Below are 26,798 nucleotides of genomic sequence, written 5' to 3'. Positions count from 1 at the left end.
TTTAATGACAAAATGCGACTGTAATATATATAAACCCAAAGTTCACTTTTTTCTACAGAAGTAACAATACATTATATAACTACATCACCCAGAAAATGATTCCACCAACATTATGAAGGCATCATACCCACACACAAAGACTTTATATTTAAGTCCTAGAAGGTCCTTTTCCAACAGACATCAAGATTAATTTAGTCATTTTCACACAGATTAAAAATTATTTATTTTTATTGGTGTTTGATTATTTATTATTATTGTTTTGCTCTGTTTTTAAACCATTGCCATTAGTCTGAAATAATGTCTCCAAATACAGCAGTATGTCAACATTAAATAACACAACCTGAAATTCAGATGATCTGATCGGGATCAAATTGACCACCATTTTAGTCTGTGGGAAAGGTTAAAGCCAGCACAACTACCACATTGCTAATAGTTCGCTGGTCCAGTGGGATCAAAACAGACTCCACATGATTTCAGTCCAATCCACACAATCTGTGAATGTTAGATTCCAGTGCTTGATAGGCTGGATTAACTGGTAAGGGTATGGCTAGTGTTTGCATATAACTATAAATGCATATAAACGGCAACAGGGATTTCATTCTCTCTTAGAGTTTTTTTTTTTTTGTTTGTTTGTTTTTTGGATGTAGCAACAAGGGTCTTTGTTGATACACATGTCGCTTATGTTTTACTTTGGACAGTCAGTGAGGACGATCACATAGAAATATAGACAATTATGGACGATTAAAGGTAATGCCAAGAATGCAGATTCTTGGCGTATTCTTTGTACTTTAAAACTCAGTTACACACAGATCGGTTGTTGTTCCCTTGGCAACAACTATTTAGTATGCAAAAAATATGTTTTCCCTTACCAGCTGGCAGTGGAGGTTGCTGCCTGTGGTTAGCAACGTCAAAGATGATAAAATCAACACTTTCCAATAGATGCACTTTTCAGAGTTTCACCACCACTAGGTGATTGTTTGTAGTCAAGTCTCCGTCTTCCACGCAAACTGGATCACCGTAGTGATCTGCCAGTGAGCAAATCAATCAAAAAGAGGTTTTCAGTGCAGTACCATATTCATTTAGCGGCTCTCACTTGGCATCCACTGCCCAGTCAATTGGGGAATACAGATTTTCTTTATCTACCAAGATTTCAGGGGGGTTGTGACCAAACACTCTCCTTTTTTTACCAGCAACTGATAACTTGTCCAGATATGGTAAATTCTGGCTCCAAAAACTAGTGTAACAGTGGCCGAAAAGCTAACGTCACAGTTGCTTCATCCATTTTTTTTTTCAACCTAGGTATGCTTTTCACACATGTACTGCACATAGCTATAGAGTGCTTCAATGAAAGGGGTTACAAAGCAAAAAAGCAACATAGGCACTGGTCTGCAGAAATGTGGAAAAGTGATACGTTTGGGTGAGCCATCCTTAACCATACTGTCAATAAGTGAGAGACTGCATAAAAGACACACATAAAGACATCAAGAGAAAAGCACAGCCTAGAATGCTCGGCCCTTAGAGCATCTGTTGGCTCTATTAAGACATTTGGGGTATTTTGCGGTTTCCTTTTTCCGAGGGGCCACGTTAGAAACTGGGACTTTTTTGGATGGCCACACCAATAAGCTTAATTGATGCAGCCCTGCAGTCCCAGTTTCTCATGTAGTCCCTTGGAAAAATTATTGGCCCACCCCTGCCTTAGAGGGAACGAAAAATGAAAACCAATAGAAAGTTGTTCTGGTTGACCAGTTGTATGGGATGTGAGTGGTCTATTTCAGGATGACAGTGCCTCCACCTATATATGGGCCTACCTTATAGTTAACACGGCTTAAGGAGTAGCCTATGAACTTCACAGTCACCAGATTGCAACTAAAATTAACATCTTCAGGAGACCAATGTGTCTCCATTTGATGATCATCATCAAGACATGAAATGAGGGAAAATATTTAAGAAACATGGTGCCCATACCCCTCTGGTAAAGGAATGTTTGAAGAGTTAATGTTGTAGTGGCTCAAACACCTTAACAAAAAATTTAAATTGTTGTCTGCTTTAATTTGTCAAACATCTTTAATTTCTAAAATACTAATTATTATTATTATTATTATTATTATTATTATTGTTATTTATTTACTTGTTTTTGTAAGCTTGCACCTATAAAATAGCCACTAAAACAGTAGCCCCTTTTCAAAATCTGAGGTTTTCACTTGAAGAAGGCAAAAAAATACATTTCATCTGCCAGTGCACCTCAAAACGACACACTTCTTATCTAATACATTTATGGTGTTATCTACAGTCTGCAGAGGATGTGCTATTTTAAATTATCCTTCCAGTTTTGACTGTGATCATCAATCGCTTTAATGTTTTAATCTTTTCTACAGCGTCACTTCAGTAACCTTTGCCGCTCCTTTCGTATCCGCTCCTCCTTCACTCTTTTCTTTCTTCTCCTCTTCACCCTCTGGCTCCTTCTTTGCAGTTTCTTTTGCTGTTGCATGCTCCTTCTCTTCCTCCTCCCCCTCTTCCTCCTCATCAAGTTGGAGACTCCCCGATGAAAACCTCATCCTGGCTAGTCCAGCGGACCGTACCATCTTGCCTACCTGAGGGGCAGGGCAGTAGTATGGATAGAAAACCTCCGGGTCTGAGTCGCTGTAGCTTCCCGCAGTGCTGCCAATCATACATAGTGAACTGGGGCGTTCAGGCAGAGGGGAAGAGTTTAGTGGGAGGTAGGTGGGTCTGGAGGGGCGCGTCAGGTGGGGGTAGTAACCAAGAGGGCGAAACTCAGAAGCAGGGTTAAAGGCAGTGTTTGAGCTCCTCGAGAGGTTTAATTTGACATCAGGTTGGCTGGCTACACGGCGAGGCAGTCCAGGAAGGAAGTTGGAGTCATCGCTGTAATGACCCGCCTCTGTATGTCCAACGCCCCTGATTCTTGCACCATTGCTTCCTGGTTGGTACATTCTGGCCAATCCCAGCCCACCTGAACCACTGGAGCGGAGGTTTCTCCTGATTGGTGAACTAGATGGCGAATCGTGACACATTGGGTAAAAAGATGGCCGTGTTATGCCATCCATTGTCACATAATCCCGCCGTCTTGTATGTGGAATTCGTTCCAGTGAGGAAACGGTAACAAATTCCGACAAGTAGGGATGTCGGTTGAGTGGCGAGGAGCCACCTAATGGGAACGATGGGAGGACAGGATGATACTGGTAGGCAGGGCTGTTAGGGTAGAGAAGGACCAGCTGCTGTCCTGCGTCTGGATGTGGCTGGGGGTTGGGTCGACGTCTAGATCGGTTTCCATAGACACCAGCTAACCGCTGGGCTTGGCGCTGTGTCCCGATTCGTACCCCCCTTGCGTCCTCTACTACAGATATCGAAGCAGATCTCGTCTTCAGTGAGGGTGAAGGCGGCGTTGTCTGGTTGACAGATGGAGAAAGAGGAGTGACTTGGGAGAGGAGGCGAGGCCTCTGGCTGACCTCAACACATGAATGGCTGCGTTTAGCCACTCTTTCGTTGATTTCAATATCATTGTCTTGATGATGCGGGTCCAGCTGATCCTGGCTGTGTATTGCCAGAGCACGACTTGACCGTGGGAATGGGTGGGAATGTTCGTACACCTGAGAAGAAAAGGCACGAACACTCGAGTTGTTTTTATTACTAATATTTTGATTATGCTACCATTAATTAATTCGCTCATATGATATCAGAGTATGTATGTATTAGATAATATCAGAGAACTGTAAAAAAGAAGAAAAAACGGCCCAAGAACATGTAATGAAATTTTGAAAAACCCATAGCTCTTCAAGTTAATTAAACAAAATCATTAAAAACAGATAATAGAACAGTAGCTGTTTTAATTTTGTCAGACATGAATATGCTTTGTGTGTCAAGTAATAGTTTTAAAGACTGAACAGTCATATTTATTACCTGTTTGGAGACATCTGTGAGGAGATCAGGAGAAGATCGACATTGTCTGGGGTCACAGTCAGTCTGACTGTACATCCTGGACAGACAGAGAAAGGAATAAAATAACGGATGTTATACACAGACTATAAAAATTGATCACAAAATATTCCTCTGTTCCAGATCCTTTGACCTTTACATAAGATGGCTTAATAAAATATGTTGCCGTTTCAAGTACTTAAAGCTCCTTGCTTTTGAAGTACATGCATAAGCAAGTTTCTTGCTTATGAAAAGGAAATTGAAGCATCAATAAAATCTCTCTCTCACTTTTCAAAGTGTGAAGGCTTCTTCTCCCCTGATCCCAGACACTCCAGCAGCTGCTTCTGGGTCCGACCACTGCCAAACAACATTACTAACATCAGATGGACACACTACCACACCTGACTGAAAACAAAGAGTCTGAATATTCATCAGAAGAAAAGGGTAATAAAAAAACGCTCACAGTCCATCATATTTCTCAGGTTTTTGCTTATAAATCAGCAAATGACTTTGAGCACAGTTTGGTTCAATTCTAACCAATACTATCAGTAGGGATTCTTGTGAGTTGTGGACAGACTGATCACCACGACATGATCTGTCCTTTGGATAAGCTGGAAAGCTCAGGATGGTTTATTCAAACACTACAAGAGTAGGTAAGTAAAAAGTTTTGTGAGTCAAAATATTTGTGTACAAGCTTAAATCCAGATGATGTACCACTAAATGGTTGGAGAACAATTCATGCATAGTAGACACTGGAAGTAAATGACTTTGATTTTGGGCAAAAGATGATTAATATATATATATATGTATTATACAAAAGCCTGAATGCACCTTCAGATTATAGCATTATGTGCACTTGTCTGCATTTTACCTGTATCTGAAGCTGGAGCCTTTACATGACAGCAGAGTTTTGTGTATGGCCTTTGGTTCCTCAGCCAGCCTGAAGAAAGCATGGTACTCCACACACATCTTCCAGAATGATTTACACACATCACGGCTGGCCATGGCCAACTCTAGTGTATCCTTACACGAGGGCTGGATGGACATGAAATAAGACGATGATGAGTCAAATATTTACAACCGCCTCTGTATAGCATGCTGTCTGCACTTCAAGTCCCAAAAAGTCTTCTACCGGAGAACTTAAAAGCCCCCATAGGGTGCTCTGTGGGAACTGGCACCAGTGCTCTAGCTGTAGAACCTTTACATTAGTAACTTGGTAGCTGCTATGGATCGGATTTGATCTTTACATTGCCTATTTGCATGCTGTTCACAAGTACTTAGAACTACTGGCCAGGAGATCTCCACAAAAGCCTTACTCTTTTGGCCAGAATGTTTTGTTCCTTCCAAAGATCTCTTAAATATTTGGACCTGCCCATTTTTCATGCATCCATCACAAGAGTCCCCTGTTCACTCACAGGGGAGTGAGACATAAACTCACTCATTATTCCATACTAAATACTAATGGTAGGTGTGCCAGTTTAGCTAACTGGTAGAGCAGGTGACCACATGCCATATGGCTGAAATGCAGATGTCCAGGATCGAGTCTGGCCCATGGCTCATTTCTACATGTCTACCCCACACCACCACCACCCTTTCTTTTCTACTCTTAACAGCTCAACTATTGAATAACGGCCAAAAAAAACCCCCCATCCATCTGCTTCCCCTTTTCCTTTTTCAGGGTTGCGGGGGAGCTGGAGCCAATCCCAGCTGTCTTAGGGTGGGAGGCAGGGTACACCCCTCAAAGATAAATCTTCATAGGACAAAAAGCAAAACCGTGTGGCCCAAACTGGACCAGTTTCTCACCCCAACTTTATCATGTAGTTTGATGAGGAAATGCTTGCGTTTGAAGCTTAGCTTGCGGATCTTTGCCCAGCTGAATGTGTTGATTTTTGTGTTTCCCTGGAAAAACACAAGAAAAAAATAATGAGAGATTATATGTAATGTGTAGTGTAGCATCTGCACACATATTTAGCCTCAAACAGTGTTCCTCTCCTAAACCTGTTAGTTGATTTTTGAGAAATGCACATGGAAATTGTAAACTTTTATTGGTACTGTAAAAACTAAAAAGGATCACCGACGTCCTCAGGTTTTATCTCTACACATCTCGCATATCTTGTTTTATCTCGCATACAATGAATGATTGTTAGTTTATTAGATCCATTAAATTTATTGTGTTGTAACTTCACAAACCAACTTTTTTATGCTAAAACAGCAACTCCTAGCTTAGAAGAAGAGGAAATTTTTCTGATGGAAAAAAATAAAAAGATTTGTCCTTTTATGTGGAAGTGGACACACCTGAAAGACTAGCACTCCAGAGTGTGTGACAGCCAGATTGATCCTCATTCCCTCCCCATCATAGGCAGGGTAAGGCCTGATTCCATACATGTCCAGCTTCCTCGCCACCTCCAGCAGCTGGATGTCGGAGTTTGCTGGAGAGAGTCCTCTATGGACAGAAACAAAGAATCACAATTACAATCCAGCCTCTGATTTATGGAGAGTTGGATGCATTGCTGTTGTTTTGCTGCCAATTTGACCCAGCAGTCACTTCTGCTTTTCCAACAAAATTTCTCCTAGTTAGACTCAAACAACACGTCAAATGCATGTTTCAAAAGTGGCATTTTGGTTGGAAACCATCATATTTTCAAATCTATCGTCTTTTTAAAAGAATCTATGGGTGGGATGGGGGAAAGAGGCACAGTCCTACGTCCAGTTAATACTTTGCCCTTTCTCTCTGGTCAAAATTAACACTAGTTTGACAAAACTGTCCGCATACTACAGAGCACCAGTGTCTTCTGCTTCACTTCATACCTGTGTTTCTTGTGAAACTTGATGATTTTGTGGTCCAGATATTCCTGGTTGGGAACATAGTGCTTCATCTCCAAATGCTGGCAGTCCAGCTCCTCATCATAGTCCCCTATCTCTGCTGTAGCACAAATGCAAATGCATGCAAACACATATTTAGTTTCTCTGCGTTTTAAATATTTAATTGCAGTATAGTCACCATTTTTGGGCCATTTGGGAAGGAGAGAATCGGAATGGGTCGTTGCTCTAGAGGGAAATCTTTGACTAAGTAAATGCAGTATATGAAACACATTTTCAAAAACATAATGTATATAATGACTATGTACTCCCCGGACCCTTTATTAGGTACACATGCAGAAAAATGCATGTAGCCATGTAAACATATAGATTTCCTACCAAAGTTCAAATTTTAGTGTGGCACAGTTGTTGGTACCACATGGGCTCATCTGAGCATTTCAGAGACTGTTAATCTACTGGGAATTTCCCTCACAACCATCACTAGGCTTTACAGAAAATGTCCCAATAAAGATAAAATATCCCACGAGCAGCAGCTCTGTAGGTGAAAATACTTTGTTGATTCCAGAGATTACAGGAGAAGGGCCAGACTGCTTTGAGCTGATAGGAAGGCAGCAGTAAATCAAATAACATGATATGAAGGTATGCAGAAGAGCATCTCTGAATGCACAACATGCTGAACCTTGAAGCAGATGGGCTATAGCCGCAGAAGACCAAACCAGGTGCCACTGTTGTCAGTGAAGGCCAAGAAACTGCCGGTGTAATTGTAAGAGGATACTTTCTTAAAATACACATTTAAACAGTTGAACATTGTTTGAATGCCATTGCCTATGCCTATCCTCTGATGGCTGCTTCCAGCAGGATAACACACCATGTCACAAACACGACAATGAGTTCACTGTACTCAAACGCGCTGCACAATCACCACATCTGAATCTGAGCACCTCTGGGATGAGCACCTGCGTCTGTGTAATGCTATCATGTCAATATGGACCAAAATGTCTGAGGAACGTTTCCAGTACTTTTCTACGGAGCCCCGCAAGGGACATGGGGGAAAAAAAAATTAAGACGGACTTTTGCGAGATCTCGCAAAACAAACTCAGGATCTCACAAAAGTTTTAGCCGCATTCTTTGGCGGCCGCCAGCTCGAAGCCGACCGGGAGGTCGAGGCACGATGTGCCGGGAGAGCGGTGTTCCTCCCGGCTGTAGTAGGTCTCGACCTCCCATTAGCTTCGAGATGGTGGGTGTCAGATCTCCAAAAACGTCGGAGCACTTTTGCAAATATGTGATGTCTTGTAAACCGAGCAGATATTTGACGTTTACATAGCTACATTCACAACTCGAAATATCTTAAAAGTTTTGCGACATCTCGCAAAAGTTTTGCGAGATCCCGAGTTTGTTTTGCGAGATCTCGCAAAACTTCATCGTAATTTTTTTTTCTGCCATGTCCCTTGCGGGGCTCCATACTTTTCTGAATCTTCCGCAAAAATAAAAAATAAAAAAAAAATTACAGCAGGTGTGATGCACTTTGATGCTTACACTGCAGTATGTGAGAGACCAGCAGGGCGGCACTGTTGTCATTACAGGTCAGACTGCCATTAGACAAGTCCTGCTTGATCTGTAAGGCAAAAAGATACCTGTGCACACACAAAACAGTATGAGTACACCTACTGTGGCATTTCACATATATCACATCTATGCTCAGACTTTACCTGGTGAGGCCTCTCTTGAGTTGTCCAGGATCTGGTGGAAAAAATTTGACTATAAACCTGAAGAATAAATCATTGGTGTCTGACAGAGGGGAAAAGAAAAGAGATTATAGACGTAGGACAATGGTGCCAACGGAGACGTTGAGATCTGGAAATATTTGGAGGAAATATGAAGTCAGAGCACTAATCTTAGGACAGATATGACTTACATTTGATCTGTTTGACCAAAGGTTTCAGCAGCTCCAACCAAACCTGCAACAGAAACTTGTTAAGACATTAAAAACCTCCCGCACTGATCTGTGCGTATCTGTGTGATCCAGCATTTCTTACATAATTGCCACTGTGGTGTCTGAACTCCAGGCCAAAGTACTCCTTCTCCAGCAGTTTCAGATGACCGCACACTTTGTTGTAGAAGTCGCCACCTAAAACCTTTTGCTGGAAGAAAGAGTGGGAGAGAATTAAAGTGAGAAGGATAATAGGACTTTTTAATTGAGACGTTCTTAAAACTAAAGTCCGGGAGTGCTCCTGGGAGCCCAGAAAAATGTGCTACAGCTCAGTTACTTTATCCACTAATACTTTGCTTAATGAGAGTTTGCATAATCATGGCCATTTTTTTTCTTTCATATTTAATTAATCTGTGGAAGATATGCATAGGGGACATTAAATGATTAAAAGACAACAGACAGAAAAAGTTGAGGCATGACAGAGGACAACGGCAGAAAATTTTGAACTGTATCCATGGAAACTGAGACCTTCATTGCTCGTCTTACTTAACCTCCTAATGGTGAACACGTCAGGCGAAAGGTTAAGATTAGGTTTGTTTGTTTTTTTCACTAGTTTGTTAATTAGGCACATTTTCAAATATTAGAAGGTGTTGCCTTTCACATGAAGTCTCACACATTTCTTTTGCCGTCATGGTTACAAATCTGTAAAAATGGTGTATTTCAACTAATGTCCCTGACTCTGGATTCCAGTGACTTTTGGGTCATTGGAAACTCAGTTTGCTGGCAGATATGTATAGATATATAAACCTAAGGGGTCTTCTCTGCCAATGCCAAAAGCACAACTATACAGGCTGATTTGTGACAAATGCTGGTTGATGAATGGGATGCCATCCCACAGCAGTGTGTGAATGAGCTGGTGACCAGCATGAGGAGGAGATACCAGGCTGTGTATGGTTCTTCCACATGGTACTGAGGTCCATTTGTTCAATGAATAGACTGTAAACTGTTGCTATGTCTTGTTTCTTCAGACTTCAATTATCCAATCCATTAAATTAAACCAAACAAGACTCAAGAATAAATTGTTTGGCCTTGGCAGAGAAGGTCTGGCTTGTTTTTCATGGACAAAACCCGCATACTCAACTCTGCTGCTCAACTCACAAATGTATTTCCCTTACAAACGTGGCTCCATTTGAAGGGAAATAATGAACAGATTATAACAGATATATACACTGCATTCCAAATTATTATGCAAATTATATTTTTCTCTGTTTTTCCGAAATAGTCGATTCATATGACAGTCGGCATCATTTTCGAGTCATCGACCAACAGAATATAATTCAAATGTTGCTGAACAAAACTCCCAATGAAAACAGTATGTTCTTCAAAAATAAAAAACTTAAAATGCACTATTCCAAATTATTACGCACACAGAGCTTCAAAAGATTTTATAGGTTGTAGAGAATTCAAAATAGTCATTTGTTGAATTTGCAGCATTAGTAGATCAATTTCACTGAAATCAAAAGCTATTTCAATCAAAAACATCTTAACAGATCAAGTTACATATTAACATAGGACCCCTTATTTGATAGCAGTTTTACAATTCTTGCATCCATGGAACTTGTAAGTTTTTGGAAAGTTTCTACTTGAATGTCTTTGCAGGATGTCAGAATAGCCTCCCTGAGCTGCTGTTTGGATGTGAACTGCCTCCCACCCTTATAGTTTTTTGCTTGAGGATGCTCCAAAGGTTCTCAGTAGGATTGAAGTCAGGATGGGGACCACAACATGAGTTCCTCTCCTTTTACGCCGATAGCAGCCAATGACCCGACTCACTGGACCCTCTACAGTTTGCATACCGCCACAACAGGTCCACTGATGATGCCATAGCCCTGACACTACACACTGCCCTGTCACACCTGGAGAAGAGAGACACGTATGTGAGGATGCTGTTTGTAGATTACAGCTCAGCATTCAATACCATCGTTCCCTCGAAGCTGGACAGGAAACTGCAGGATCTAGGACTGAGCAGCTCCCTCTGCAGCTGGATCCTTAGCTTCCTGTCTGACAGACGCCAAGTGGTCAGACTGGGCAGCATCACCTCATCCCCCATCACACTGAACACTGGTGCTCCACAGGGGTGTGTACTGAGCCCTCTCCTGTACTCACTCTACACCTACGACTGCACAGCCACTAACAGCTCCAACATCATTGTGAAGTTTGCGGACGACACTACAGTGGTGGGTCTTATCACCAACGGTGATGAGACGGCTTACAGGGAGGAGGTCAGCGCCCTGACCCACTGGTGTCAAGACAACCATCTCACCCTCAACGTCGCAAAGACAAAGGAGTTGATAGTGGACTTCCGGAGGTGCAGAGAAGTACACACCCCCATCACCATCAACGGCGCTGCTGTGGAGAGAGTGAGTAGCTTCCGGTTCCTTGGAGTACATCTGGCTGAGGATCTTACGTGGTCAGTACACACAAACAAAACAGTGAAGAAGGCGCAGAAGCGCCTCTTCTTTCTCAGGAGACTGAAAAGATTCGGCATGAGCCCCCGCATCCTCAGGACCTTCTATCACTGTGCCATTGAGAGCATCCTCACTGGATGCATCACCACCTGGTATGGCAACAGCACCGCCTACAACTGCAAAGCTCTCCAGCGAGTAGTGCGGTGCTCTGAACGGATAATTGGAGGTGAGCTTCCCTCCCTCCAAGACATCTACAGGAAGCGGTGCCTGAGGAAAGCGGGGAGGATCATCAAGGACTCCAGTCACCCCAGCCATAAACTGTTCAGACTGCTTCCATCAGGAAGGAGGTTCTGCAGCATCCGGTCCCGTACCAGCAGACTGAGAGACAGCTTTTTCCATCAGGCCATCAGACTGCTGAACACTTCATAGACACCTCAGCTTCACTACTGGAACTTCAACATTATGCACTCCACACTGTATATAAATGCCACTTATTTTGCACATATTCAACTCTGTATATTTTATATATTTTATTATTATTATTATTATTATTGTTTTATTTTATTTTTTTACTATTTAATTTGTAAAAATGTGTATACACACACACACACACACACACACACACACACACTCTCACACACACACACACACACACACACACACTCACACACACACACACGTAGGAAAATATTTAGTATACACATCCAGAAATGCATACACTATTATATATTGTACATATATTTATTAGTTTCAGGTTGGCCATTCTTGTATTTTGCTCGTTTGTGTTGTTGTGTTTGCACATCTCTGTTGCTTGTGGGGCTCGCACACAAGAATTTCACTCGCATGTGCTGTGCCAGTGTGCCTGCACATGTGATGTGACAATAAAAGTGATTTGATTTGATTTGATTTGATGCAGAGGTGTTCCTTGTAGCATGAGATGGTGCATTGACTAGCATGAAGATGGTTATGTTGCAGAAGGCACAGTTCTTCTCTTTCTACCATGGAAGAAGGTGGTCAGTCAGAAACTCCACATACTTTGCAGAGGTCATTTTCACACCTTCAGGGACCCTAAAGAGGCCGATCAGCTCTCTCCCCGTGATTCTGTCTCAAAACATGACTCCACCACCTCCTTGCTGACAACGCAGCCCTGTTGGGACATGGTGGCCGTCCACCAGCCATCCACCACTGCATCCACCACTGCATCCATCTGGACCATCCGGGGTTGCACTGCACTCGTCAGTGGCCAAGACTGTTTGAAAATTAGTCTTCATGTAGTTCTGGGCCCACTGCAGCCATTTCTGCTTGTGAGCATTGGTTAGGGGTGGCCGAATAGAAGGTTCATGCACAACTGCAAGTCTCTGGAGGATCCTACACCTTGATGTTCACAGGGCTCCAGAGGCACCAGCAGCTTCAAATATGTGTTTGCTGCTTTGTAATGGCCTTTTAGCAGCTGCTCTCTTAATCTGATGTATTTGTCTGGCAGAAACCTTCCTCATTGTGCCTTTATTTGCATGAACCCATCTGTGCTCTGACTCAGCCACAAATCTCTTAACATTATGGTGATCACGCTTAAATTTTCGTGAAATATCTAAGGTTTTCATTACATGTCCAAGCCATTCAACTATTTCACTCTTTTCAGCAGCAGAGTGATCATTTTTCCTTCCTATATTGCTTGAAAATGGTGGTCTGCTTCATAATGTGGAACATCCTTCTTTAGTAGTTTTTCCTTTAATTGGGCTCACCTGGCAAACAAATGATCATAGGTGTCCGAGATTGATTTCAGTGATACAAAGAGCCCTGAGACACAATTCCATCCATGAGTTTAATTGAAAAACAACTTATTTACTCTTTATGACACTTAAACACAATTTGCATAATAATTTGGAACGCAGTGTATATAAGCTGTGCATCTTTCCTTTAATGTTTGTTGTTAAATTACAATGTTTAAGAGTTTCTGCTACTACTTTTGTTTGCACACCAACCTAATTGGTGTGACCCCCTACATCCATGTGAAGTTTGTGACTCCAGCCAGAAATTAAATCACTTTGAAACTGGGTGATTATTTTTGATATGTCCTGTTTTTACCTCCATTTCTGTCCTTTAAACTAACAGTTATATTTCCTCTATTCCCCCCCCCCCCCTTTGTTATTTTCTAAAAACTGATATTTATTCAATCTTGTCACAATCTTATATAACCAGATATTTTACTATTTTAATCACTTGTTATTTAAGTATTTTGTATTTAAGGGGCAGCCAATCAGAAGAAAGTCCAGTTAAAGCGAGGTTGGGGCGTCAAGCCACACTGGAAAATGTAAAGTCAGGTGCATCTCCCACATCGTCATGATTATTTTGAACTCTGGATCATGCAAAGCTTTTCTAGTAGAGTCCAAGAATAGAAATGTGGAGTCAGATCAGAAGAATGGGTCACTTTAACCACATTAGACAAAAATACAAATGACACTACAAACATGTAAAAGTACTGCCTTATTGTTTATCTATTTTGAAGACCCTGTGTCTTAAATTTAATTCAGGATTAAATCAAAGTAGTAGTGTGTGCCCACATGGAGCCCTGAACCTGTCTCTGGTGTTTGTGCGGTGTTCACTTACTGCAGTGACACGTTTTTGCTTTTTTTTTAGCCTTCACCGTCTTATAGCTGGTGTTTAGTGCCCTGTTGGGGGGGGTCACTGGACGTCCCTCATTAACTTGTCATGAGGGAAGGAGAAAGGTTATTAGGGGAGAGGGAGGATGACGAAGGACATGGCAGCTGTAACTGATTATAGAGAGAAGAAGAGGCCTAACTGATAATTACTGGAAGCAAACAGCCGCCCACAGATCAGCAGAGCAGTTAGTTTCCAGCAGAGCAGAACAGAGGAAAAAGTGAGCGATGTGCAACTTTGGATGTGAATTCAAAGCAGAAAACAGCAAAACAGTTTCATTAATGATATCTGCACAAGCTTACACGTGTTTGTTTGACTAGTGAAGGGCCTTCATTGCATACAGCAGTGGAGTGTTAGCTCGTTCCAGCTGGTTCCAGAGGAACAAACGCAGTTTTGTCAAATCTCAAAGACAGGCACAGAGTTACCTTTGTCATAGGTGTCATGACACATTGCGAGGTAGCAGTAACACTGAACATGTCCAGCTCATCACGTACGGACAAGTTTAAATTTCAACATATTGGTTAAGTATTATTTTTCAACATGTGCGGTTGTACAGGCCATCAGGCTACTGAATCACTGCCTGATTATTGAACTGTGATGTACACATTATAATACAGTTTTATATAATAACACCTGTACAATCTGTATGTCCTACCTTAGTATGACTATGTACATCTAATTGTACTTTATATTTGGACTTAATTCTACCCTGATATATAGTTCTTGCATTATTGCTGTTTATTTCTATTTCTTATTATTCTTTCACATCATTTTATTTATTTTACTTTTGTGAATTGGACACATGCAGTTCACAGAAAATCCACCAGGGATCAGTATTTCATGCACCAGAGGGCACAAAGTTGCCAGATGTAGCAAAAATAATACAAATTAAAACTCAGTCATTGACCCAAACCAGTTAACCTTAAAAGCTTTGGACTGAAACCAGAGACTCCAGAGGAAACTCAAGCGTGTAAGCTTTATTCACAAGTTGTTCATAAACCAAACATAGAAATTGCTGTCATGGTCCAGTGACGCGTCACAGTTCTCTGTTTTAATCAGCGGACTCACCTCAGTCTTGGTGTCACAGCTTTGATAAACTAATCTGAAGGTTAAGAAAACATGACCTGAGTGACTGAACCATGCACATCGGGGAAAAATTCAGCATGACAGAACATGTCTAACATTTTACGGATTAGCTACCACAAGCTTTGCTAAACATCCACAAGGTGCTGCCATAATTGTTAAGCAGACTGTAGCAAACAAACACTATTGTGTATTTCTGTACCATTAAGCTATGATGAGTAACATATTCAGTTCTTCCTGTTGAAACAGAATAAATTCCAGCAACCTATAACATCTCCAAGTTTCTGGCTTTGATCCTCAACCCGCTGGTAGGCAGCTCTGAACACCACATCCAGAACACCCTGGATTTTGTTGAGAAGGTGAGAGATGTCATTATGGAGGCAGATGAAACCATGGTCTCGTACAACATTACATCTCTCTTCACTTGCATCCCAGTCACGGAAGCATTGGAGGTAGTTCGTAAGCGATTACCGGATGACCCAACCTCAGCAACAGGACCACTCTCAGCATCAACCAAGTGTGTTTGCTTTTGGAACTGTGTCTTCATTCAACCTACTTCACAAGGGTCAGTTCTACAGGCAGAAACATGGGTGTGCCATGGGCTCCCCAGTTTCACCCATCGTGGCCAATTTGTACATGGAAGAAGTGGAAAAGAGGGCTTTGTTATCCTACCATGGAACACCACCAAGCCATTGGTTCAGATATGTGGATGACACCTGGGTGAAAATCAAATCTGAGGATGGACCACAATTCACGGATCACATTAATTCGGTGGACCAACACATCAACTTCACCAGGGAGGATATGAAAAGTGGCAGGTTAGCCTTCTTAGACTGTGAGATTTCCATCAGTAATAGGGGATATCTAAAAGCTGACGTGTACCGTAAACCTACACATACGGATCAGTATCTAAGGTTTGACTCTCATCATCCACTGGAGCATAAACTGGGTGTCATCAGGACGCTACAACACAGAGCGAACACCATCCCCACTGACACAACGGCCACAGAAGCAGAAGAGCATCACATCAAGATGGCCCTGAGTAAATGTGGTTATCCCAGCTAGACTTTTGTCAAAGCTGGAAAGGCACCTAAAGAAAGCTCCAGCTGATCCAGGAGAGAAAGACAACCGCTGCCCAAGCGAAAACCTGCAGTGATCCCATATGTGTCAGGAGTATCGGCGCAGTCGAGACACATTTTTTTCTAAACACCGGGTCTCTGTGGCTTTCAAACCCCAAAACACGCTGCGCCAAAAACTGGTCCGGCCCAAGGATCGGGTCCCCGACACAAACAGAGTAACATAGTGTACGCTGTTAAGTGCCAGGAGGATTGCCAGGATTTATACATCGGGGAAACCAAACAACCTCTGGCGAAGCGGATGGCACAACACAGAAGAGCTACCTCGTCAGGCCAGGACTCTGCAGTCTATTTACACCTATAGGCCAGTGGACACTCTTTCAAGGATGAGGATGTACACATCCTGGACAGGGAGGAACGCTGGTATGAGCGCGGAGTCAATGAGGCCATTTACTTGAAAAGGGAAAGACCATCTCTGAATCGAGGAGGGGGCCTAAGGGTACATCTTTCACCATCTTACAATGCTGTGATTGCAGCCATTCCCAAACTCTCTGTGAATGGTACTCATCGCAATTCATCAGTGATCTTTGATCAATGAGCCTTGATCAGTGGTGTTGATCAATGCTCAAGAGAATTTGCATATTAATGATCAAGGAACTGACCTCCCAGCCCATTGTTCCTTCAGTGGGCTGGTTTCAGTCATTATGCAAATGTACTGTTTATAAGATTGGGGAAACCTGCAGTCAGCTGAGACTGAAGAAGTCACTTGGATGAGTGACGAAACGTTTCTCCCACTGAAAATGCTACATACAGATGAATAGAATCAATCTTTTAGGACTGCACAGAAATGGTTCAGGAATGGTTTGAGGACCACAACAATGAGTCTGAGGTGTTGACTTGGCCTTGAAGTTGCCCATATCTTAAGCAAGCATCTGTGGGATGTGCTAGACAAACAAGTCCGTTCCACGGAGGCCCTACCTCACAGCTTACAGGACTTAAAGGATCTGTTGCTAACATCTTGATGCCAGATAGCACAGCATGCCTTCAAGGGTCTAGTGAAGTCCATGCCTCAGTGAGTCAGGGATGTTTTGGCAGCAAAATTAAGCTAAATTAAATTTTATTCATATCACACTAATTCCCAACTACAGTCACCTCTAGGTTCTTTATATCATAAGGTAAAGACCCCACAGCAGTACAGAGGGGGACCGACACAATATTAGGCAGGTGGTTGTGATGTTATGCCTGATCAGGGTGTTTACTAAATTTATCACATTTTATTTTTTCCCTATTCTGTCCATCCATGCCTTTTCCTTCAGCTCTCTTTCCTCTTGTACAGACTCTGCTAATGTCCCGGAGGCCGCTGGGAAACTGACAGGGAAGAAAGCATGGGCATGGAAAAATGGAGCTCCTTTGCTAGCACAATACTGCAAGCCATGCACACACACTCACACACACTCACACACAGATTCTTTTTAGATTGCAATACTGCCTTGCAGGCGACGTTACCATGTTGAAAAAGAGGCCCGTTGGTCTGCTTTTTCTGACCTGGATAGTAGAGCAGCACATGGCTGTTCATAGACAGCAGAGTGTTTACACCTCACACAGCTGGTAAACATCTGCAGCTGTTTGGCCCATTAAAAAAATAAAATAAATCTTTCTTTTGACAGACTTAATTAAGTCACCAAGAAGTGACTGTTGTTGTGATTTTAACCTCCTAAGACCCGAACTCTTCCACGACACGCATTTTTAATTTCTCTTTGATATTTGGGCTGATTGGGGCCTGATGAATGTAAAAACAAAGAATTACCAGATTTTATTTTATTTTTTACCTTATTTTTTTTTAAGAAAAATAAGAGCCACATATGAGGATATTAATTTCATATTTTGATAGAACAGTAGCAGTATAATGTCCTCGTAAGTGGATATCAGGCCCTTGTAGAGCAAAATTGAGTATTTTAGTCTAAATAACCCAAAATGTGATGTCCACATATGTGGACGACAGGTCCTAGGAGGTTAAATAAAATTAAATTGAATTTTCCATCTAAGTTTAATTCTCTGTCATTACTTTGTGGTGGATGTGCTTACAGCCACATGACTTATGAAGCTGGTAACAACATTCAGGTTTTAGGAGGTGTTCAGAGACACACTGTACATACAACCACAAAACTTTTTCCAATAACTTTTAGCAATGCAGATGTTAACAACTGTGATATTTCTGCTTGGTATCACTTGATAATGTCAGATAGATCAGGCAGCGTTTCATGAAAGATCCACTTCCTGATGCAACCCCAAATGGCTATATGTGTCTCTAACTGGAATTGTTGACATGCTAACATTGGAAACATGCTAGCACAGTGATGATACTGCATGGCATATATGTATATGCATCTGCATATGTAAGAGCCTGATGCTGTGGCCTGCTTTTATCCCTCAGGATGGCGTTTCTCTGCTGTACGGCTATTTCACTGCGAAAACACATGCTGGCAGTGAAGTTTCTCTCTTCTAATAAAAGAGAAAAATGAGTTCAAGAATAACCAGAAATGCATAGGAGTAAACAGGAGCACTTAAAAGACCTATCAAAGTGCGCCGATTTGACATATAGTAACATTTCTAGGTAGGTACCTATCAACTTCCAGCACACCCACAGCATAGATTTGATATTGAAATCTATATCATGGTAACTTTAAAGTAGCTCGCCAACATCGCTAATCCAATAGCTAGTTCTCTGACAATGTTGACATGTGCCATTTTTCTGGTTTCCGTAGCTCTAATAACACGCTTATTGGCCAGGGGTGATTCTGAAGTCTTCTGTTTGCTGTGACAGTAAAATCAGCTGTCATTCAACATTTATCAGCTCCAAGTCCAACATGAACAGCTCAGGCAGTCCTGATGGCAGATCAGGAACATCAATGCACAAGTATGAATGCAAACAGTACAGGCTATCTTTCTTCTTCTTCTTTTGTCCCTAGCTGGTGGTTGTCCACGAAGCCAATACATCGCTGTGGGTGCCGTAGGGTTTCCATTTTGGTCAATGATGCATTCCCAGGCCTTGTGGTCTCTTGCCTTCACATTTGCTTGCTCAAGGGTTAGGCGTCATTGTTTAAAATCGTCTTCAATTTGCTTGATCCAAGTCTTCTTAGGCGAGCCACGCTTGATTCTCCAGTGGGCGGGGTGCTGCTGCATCAAAAGGTGATGCGGCAGATGTGGCCAAATCATTGCAGTCACTTCCTAATCCACTCTTCCATTGAGGGCTGCTGGTGACATTGACTACGTATCACGCTGTTGCTGAGACGATCACGGAGGGACACTGAGAGAATCTGACGCTAAACAGCAGATTTGGAAGCACTCCTGTAGGATGCTGTTCAGCAATCCTGAAGCACCTACAACTGTAATGAAACTTTTTTTTTTAAATCAGGTTACAGGGTATTTTTTAACTGACTTCTGCCTGTCATTATGTTACTGAAGACTGCATCAGTATATTTAATGCTGAGTGAAAATTAAACTGTATTAGTAATGGCAGTATTAGTCACTGTGATGACTAATACTAATATTTAAAGACAATTTCTCTCATTTGTGCCTACCATGTGAAACAGCCCACGTAAGAGTTTCTGAAAAGACATTTTGGAGCTTTTCCATTTTTAAAGAATGAAAGTTTAGACAGGAGGTGGTTCAAACACACCATTTCTAATGAAGAAACTGGGGTTTGAGCCTCGTTAATGCATTAATTTCAGTTTTTAGGGGGGAGAGCAGTCCTAGCAATGCATAAATCTACACAAACCTGCCTTCACAAACACTTTTCTGTCGCTAAACAGCACCTGCAAGACAAACAATCAACTGTTACAGCTGTACCAGTGTTGTCAGAAAGCTTGAGAGTTTGTTTCCCTATTTCATCTTTTTCCCTATTTTACTGGACAAACTAACAGAGAGAGAGAGAGTCAAGAGTGGCAGTAACTCAGGTGGGAGAGGTTTTGATTGTTCTCCTCACTTGTGCTAAACTGCACTTGGATATGACACTAAAACTCAAGTTGCTAATGTTAGTAGGCAAGCAACTCACATTGTAGTTCTCTTTGTGAGCCACTAAGGTAAAACGGTGTTATGTAAGTGCAAGCAGGAAAGGACATAACACACATTTATCTCCTGTGTGTTCTCCATATCATATAATCCATCATTTCTTTTATGTCACAAAAGCTGTGAAAGCTGCCGGGGGCAAATGTAATTGCATGTAAACGGACCAAACTTCAGCCAGGAGAACAACTGAGATAATCCATCCACAATACGAGGTTAGACATTCATATACTGCTGCATGGGCTGGGCTGTAGTTACATCGTAAGGTTTTAAAAACCGAGCTCTAAAATGAATAGTGGCAATAATCACAGAGAGAGTCTCACAGTTATCACTGACTTTTTAAAGGTGCTTGTTCAGATTAAATAGAACAAGATGCAAAGCATTAAAACATGTTAAAAACACAACAGCCTTAATAAACTCAGAGTAGTTTGGACCCGGAAGCAGGGTTCATACATCATCACCGAAAGACCAGATTGACAGACCTGAAACTCTTTCCATCTTTTTATACAGTCTGTAGTTATCTGTAATAGATAAATTAATTGATTATTGAGTGCAGCAATCTTGTGCTTTTGTATCTTTGATTGCAGTTTTGCCACTGATTGAAACCCACCTGAAAAAATAAGTACATGGGAATATGGTAGTATTGCTACAGTATACTGGCCACAGATCTGCTATTTATTTAAATATAACTTGCAGCGCTCTTCTTCTGTTTTTGATTGTTCAACAGAGATAATCAGAGACACGGGGTTTGTGTCGGATGTTGGTGCCTAAGAATAAGGAACACTCATGTTAAGCATAAATGTGAAGCACATTTATGCTTAAATGGTCAGTTTCTGTTTTGCAGTCTAACTAAATAAATACTTTAGTACAAGTACACACTCTCTGCTGCATAAAGCACGCTATAAAAACCTAAAATAGTGTCTATAAAGCAGGTTTAACTTATATTAAACAGCAGATTAAACCCTGTCAGACCAGAGAAGTGCATGACCAGGTACTCCCAGATAATAATCCTCAATATTATATTAAAGCGTAAATGTTGGAGAAGAATCCAGTCTGAACAGAGCCCGTGGTGGATTCCCCCTCTTTGATTTCTTTCTTTTTTCAGGAAGGAGGGGAAGAAAGTTGCAAACAAAGTGACAGAAAGCTTTATCAAAACGGGGAAAAAATAATATCCAGACAGATTTAAAACGCATATTCGACACATTTGATCATTTATAATATTGTTTTGAAGAGAGACACGTGCTGTATGTGGATCCACTCAGAAAAGTAAATATGAATGTTTTCACTGCCCCCTGTGAAGGGCTTACCTCCACTTCGAACGTGCGCTCGCTGTCATCCAGGAAGACCACGCGCAACCGGAGCTTGGTCTCCTTGGAGACCCGGGACTTGGTAGTGAGGTTCTCGAGTCTCCCGGTCCGCCGCTGTCGGTCCCCCATCTCTCCCGCTCCTTTCTGTTTGTCTGCGTCTCTCAGGAGAAGTAACAACTAAAACAACTACGATCGTCCATTAAATCCATGTCCACGAGAGTTAATCCCACGAGAAACGGCTTCACGCGCTCCCCGCCATTACCATCAACACCAAAACCTCCACGATCGTGTTCATCCTCCCCTTCGCTCCTACCGCTGGAGCGCGCGCTCTCCGGATGCGCAATGACACGCTGACGTTGTCTCCAGACAGCCAGACCTCATCCAGCTTCTCGTTCACTGAGAAATCACTGGATTAAACTCACTGCACATAAATATTACTGCGCTTAAACACACTTTCATGTACTTGTACTTTAGAGGAGTAATACAGCTCCCACCTTCTCATCTATTGTGTCTTTTTATTGGCTATTGTGACAATTTCTTATTTATTTTACACTCACAGGGCTTTGTCTTTAAAAATCGCCTAATAAACAAACTTTACTCACATTTCACTGCATTCACCTTTAAAAAGTGCTTAGAGTGACTTCTAACACTGTGATCTTAAAAGTTGATTATTTAGACTAAAAATATCATCATTTGCACGAAATGTGGTGATTTGATACTTTTTAACAAGTTACTGGGACTCAACGGGACACTGTCACTGTGTTACTGATGAGGAGTTCTCACTGTTTTTTTTTTTTTTTTTTTTTTTTACGTTTTAATACAAAATAGTTTATAAATTAGCTCCACATCAGCCACATCAAAAGAGTACAGCTCTACTTGCAGTAAGCATCAATGCATGCGTAATAATGATCTAATACTTTATAACAGTACAACAGATCATTATATGAGCACACAGGGGGCAATTTGAATACTTAACGGATACTTACTCTTTACTCATAGCAGAGGTTTTCTGTGGTCTCCAAGGATTAATTCTTAGACCTGTTAGAAATCCTGTATTGATGTGACTAAAAAGGCACCAGAAATTGTTTCGTTCATCTTTCTTTTATATTAAGGAATGTATCCATGTTCATCATTACTACCTATGCACTACACCACAACTGTCATTTTTATGCTGTAGTTAGCTGAATCAAAGATAATAATTCACTATACATATACACATACGTGAATATGTACTGGATTAAAAAAAAGGCCAAAATGTGTGAATATAATAAGAAAAATGTTTCAATATAAAATTAATTTTAAGATGTCTTTATGAGTCTGTTAAAGTAGGTGCTGTCGTGTTTTTATGGCTTATTGTACATCTACCAACAGCTATCAGTAGTACATTTACCAAAGTAAATTTTTATGGACATATTTAAATTTTATGCTTGTAAAACACATTTTTAGTAAAATATGTAGGCATGTTCAGTATATAAAGAGACAATATATGGTGTGTGTGTGTGCATGCGTGTGTGTGTGTGTGTGTGTGTGTGTGTGCGCGTGCTGTGTGTGTGTGTATGTATGTGTGTGTGCTTCACGGGAATAATATGAATTTCACGGTGGCTGGACGCTTTTAGAGGACTGACCTGTCCAAAAGTAGGCTAGTAGTGCAATGCCTTCAGTCGCCTCCAGCATGGACTGAGCACTTTGTGCGCGCGCGCGCGCGTGTGTGTGTGTGTGTGTGAGAGAGAGAGAGAGATGGCACACATATGAAATGTTGGTCAAGACACATCCTCACTTGGCTTCCTTTCTTTCATCTCCTACCGTCATAGATGCACACGCTCACACACTTACACTAAAATGATGAAAATTACAAATTTACCTGAGTACATTTGAAGCTTTTTCACATTTCCGCTTCATTATTTTTTCATTTTCGGGTACTATTGTTGCATTTTAATTTTAGCATATTTGTGAGGTAAGTTAAATATTTGATCAGATTTTATTCCAATATGTTGATTTGAAAACTTCAGCTACAAGTTACTTAATAGTTTAACATTATGCACACTAAATATTTTTGAGCTTTCAATTACTTAAAGAAATAAACATGAAAAATGACCAAAAACAAGTGCAGGTGTCACATGTGTTGACTGACTGAGCTGACATTTTTTCACTATTTTTTTTACACCTCACAAAGTAAATCAGTGGTTCAGTCAAGAGAATAATGAGCAGATTATAATGTTAAAAAGCTATTTAGAGGTTAGCAACTTTAACAAATTAATTATAAGAAAACAATGTAGCAAATCTGAAAATATAGAATATGATAATTATGATTGTTTCATTTATCTTGCACAGATATAAACAGAGCCACATAGTGATTACTCAGGACAACAGCAGATTAAAAAACTAAATGTGTTATATTTAATTACATGTGATGTAAAGGTAAAAAAAGAAGAAGAAGAGAGAATTAAAGCAACATAAAGGTCTTTATCTGTTGTACTGTTTGCTGTGATCATTTTCTTCCGCTGTGATCACCAGATGTTTTAGGCCGTCACATCCTTTTCTGTCCAGCAGGGGTCGATGTTGAGGCAGCTTTTGTAACTCTTTTTTTTGAGCGTCTTAAAGATGTGGCAGAGCTGTTTTAGCCTCCTCATCTTTCAGCCCATCTTCCAGGGGCGTAATTTCCGGGGAGGTTATGAACCCCCCAATAATCAGACCCAACCAATAAAACCCCCATAAAATTATGAATAATCTTGCATAAATAGGCTGTTGATTTTCTTTACTCATATCCGTTATTACCAGCAAAATAGTTTCACGTTTAATCATCTGAGTTTACCCAGATTTATTTATTTATTTAGACAGAGATCTTGACCCCCCCCCCCCCAATTTTCAGCACAAAGTTACACCAATGTCTTCTCTACTGTTGCAGACCTTTTAGGCTGTGCAGGTGTTGCAGATCCTTCTAAGACAGCTGGAAGGTGTCAGTGTTTTTCATGTCCTTCTGCACTACCCTCCAACATCCTGAGCCACATGGTAGCACCGAGTTAACATCACTATTATAGAGCCTGGTCTTGGTTTTAAAGTTGTGTTGCTTCAACTTCCTGAAGTGACTGAGCTGGCTATAAAAGCACCTCAAGCTTTGTTAACTCTGCCTCTGATGTCTTTATGGTCACTGCCTATCAGGCTACCAAAGTACTTCAGCATTCTTCAGGGTCGACCAACTAACATGTTATCATCATTTCTGTCTACTTCTGGTTGATATATAGACCGGTTTCCTTGGCATAGTTACACAACACAACATAAGATGAGGCCACACAGCTGAATTTCCACTTAAGGTGAGAAATTTAAGAATAAATGTATAAGTGCTCAAATCATATAGGGACTTTTAAGCAAAACTGGAGCCTTTGAGACCCATCGCGTTCTTGGTAAGAAATCTACTTTGTGATGTAAGATTATGTTTGTAGAATAAAAGTTTATCTAAGCAAATCTGCAAAGATCCAAAAAGGCTGAATGAATAAAAATACAACAGTGATTCAAAGGACAGAGAGCACAGTGATGATTTTATAGTGCTGCAGCCTGGTGGATCACATTTATTTGTCAGTACTACAATCAGACCACTAGATGGAGATAAAGGCCTGAGGATAATCCAGAGTAGCTGATAAAAAGGTCCAGTGCAGTAACACACACACACACACACACACACACACACACACACATATTTGTGCTTGCATCTTTGTGAATACACTTGCTGACTTCATCTTTACCTTAACCTGAACTTTTTGGATTTGTGCATTTTGACAACCCAACATTTGTACCATCAGTAGCAAAAATTTGGGTAATTTCCATGGGAAGAATGTCATACTACCCACAATCTGTAGGCCGCCTTTGCCAATTATTGTTTATTTCTTTTGAGGAAACCACTCTTGTATCCATGGATCGTGGGCCCATCAGTTCTGTGGTTGCCAGCATTTTCTTTTAGAATAACTTGTCCTAGATTGTTCACAAGGATTATGTGTGTTGATGGAAAATAGCTAATAGTCAGCTAAAAGGTCCTACTACGGTCAAAAACTCAAACCAGCAGATTCCTGAAATATGACTTATACAGATTTATTCTTCGTCCCATCTCCCCACAATATGAATAGTACAAGTACTAGTATAGAACAGCTCTTTGAAGTTATATCCAAAGACCCATGGACTAAAACTGAAGCCAGTTCTCACAAATACAGCAGCAGAGGCACACTTTATACCATCACTTAAACTAAAATGTGTCACTGAAAGTTAGTGATTTACATAGTAAATTATTATTTTTAGTTCACAAAGACAAGGTGTCCACAATTTGACAGTCTGCTTAACATGGACTAGCGTATTTTTGTGCTTTTGTTTGTGGTAAGTACCTCAAACCCAGTCTGAACACCCAAACATGCCTTTAAAAGTCTGTCCCACAGTGGGGACCAGCCAAAGTTGTCCTTGCCTTCCTTAAATATCAGAAGAATTAGAAATTTAAATTTAGGGCTGTCTGGCAAACACACACATAACCTTTACTTGGATAGGCCTATTTTGTAGTCTGCTTGGAGAACACTTTTATAGTTGGTGCCCCTATGCCAAAATGTGTGGGCCTGAGCTGTACCACCCCCAGTTTGTCATAAAGAAATGGGAGGTACACAGACATTCACACAAAGCCTTGCCCCTCTGATTCAAAAATTTCCATTTGCTGGACCCAAGTGGAGTGTTGCAGGTGTGGAAGGTATAACAGTTATGTAAATTTAAACTTCAACCTTGCTTTGCTAGTCCCCACAATATGTCTATGCAAACAAAGTCCCTAATACAGGATCACACACAATAACTGCTGGCATAAGACTTACTTTACAAGTTTTCACACTAAAACACATTCACAGCAAACACATTTTCATCCCCACAACAGGAGTAATACAAAGACAAACATGGCGAGTGTACAAACTTTATTAGAATACACGAGTGTTACTTTTTACTCCAACTTTATCTTTCACAAATTAATCGCTAAAAGTGAGCCGGAGGCCTCGATCGGCCTGTTGAAGCTGTAAAGAGAGGCCAAAATGACAGTTTGTCCACAGGGATGCAGAAAATGTACAGTAAACATGAGGAGTTATTCTGATACTGCAATATGAACCTGCCTCTCTCCATCTCCACTCACCATCTGCCACACACACACACACACACACACACACACACACACACACACACACACACACACACACACACACACACACACACACACACACACACACACACCTACCTAACCTGTCTGACACAGTAGCATCTGGCGTCTTTATGCTGCTGCCTCTCTCCTGAGACAGACACACACACACATACTCTTTACTACTGCAGCAGCAACATGTCACAGGATCATAATTTACCTGCAGTTTAATAACTGACACAGGAAGTCATTTAGTTAAGGAAATCCCAGAAAGTTGAATCTCCCGCTGAAAACGCTATGCCCAGATAGGGACAT

General features: G+C 41.2%; 1 protein-coding gene across 1 annotated transcript; it reads right to left on the bottom strand.

The window, feature by feature from the left end:
• Nucleotides 1-171: 171 nt before the first annotated feature.
• LOC146674162 (FERM domain-containing protein 7) lies at nucleotides 172-21,463 on the bottom strand. Its single transcript, XM_085401046.1, has 12 exons — nucleotides 21,335-21,463; nucleotides 8,787-8,891; nucleotides 8,666-8,708; nucleotides 8,460-8,538; nucleotides 8,287-8,384; nucleotides 6,739-6,853; nucleotides 6,226-6,373; nucleotides 5,734-5,829; nucleotides 4,802-4,965; nucleotides 4,219-4,287; nucleotides 3,916-3,991; nucleotides 172-3,605 (listed from the first exon to the last, which is right to left on the bottom strand). The coding sequence occupies exons 1-12, from the start codon at nucleotides 21,461-21,463 to the stop codon at nucleotides 2,370-2,372; spliced, it is 2,358 nt and encodes a 785-aa protein (XP_085257172.1). The 3' UTR covers nucleotides 172-2,369.
• Nucleotides 21,464-26,798: the final 5,335 nt, after the last annotated feature.

Source organism: Rhamphochromis longiceps, linkage group LG3, assembly GCF_057381845.1.
Source record: "Rhamphochromis longiceps isolate RC_006_pf linkage group LG3, R_longiceps_female_GT1.1, whole genome shotgun sequence".
NCBI classification, from domain to species: domain Eukaryota; kingdom Metazoa; phylum Chordata; class Actinopteri; order Cichliformes; family Cichlidae; genus Rhamphochromis; species Rhamphochromis longiceps.
The sequence above is the reverse complement of the archived record's forward strand: the minus strand, read 5'-3'. Positions and strand labels throughout refer to the sequence as shown.

What these genes read in the sequence shown, in the direction of transcription:
- LOC146674162 (XM_085401046.1), bottom strand. Translation starts at nt 21,463, where the DNA reads ATGGGGGACCGACAGCGGCGGACCGGGAGACTCGAGAACCTCACTACC. An exon ending in AGCGCACGTTCGAAGTGGAG is followed by an intron (nt 8,892 to 21,334) that starts GTAAGCCCTTCA and finishes TCTTTCTTCCAG; the next exon opens with CAAAAGGTTTTAGGTGGCGA. An exon ending in CTCAAGAGAGGCCTCACCAG is followed by an intron (nt 8,385 to 8,459) that starts GTAAAGTCTGAG and finishes GTGTGTGCACAG; the next exon opens with GTATCTTTTTGCCTTACAGA.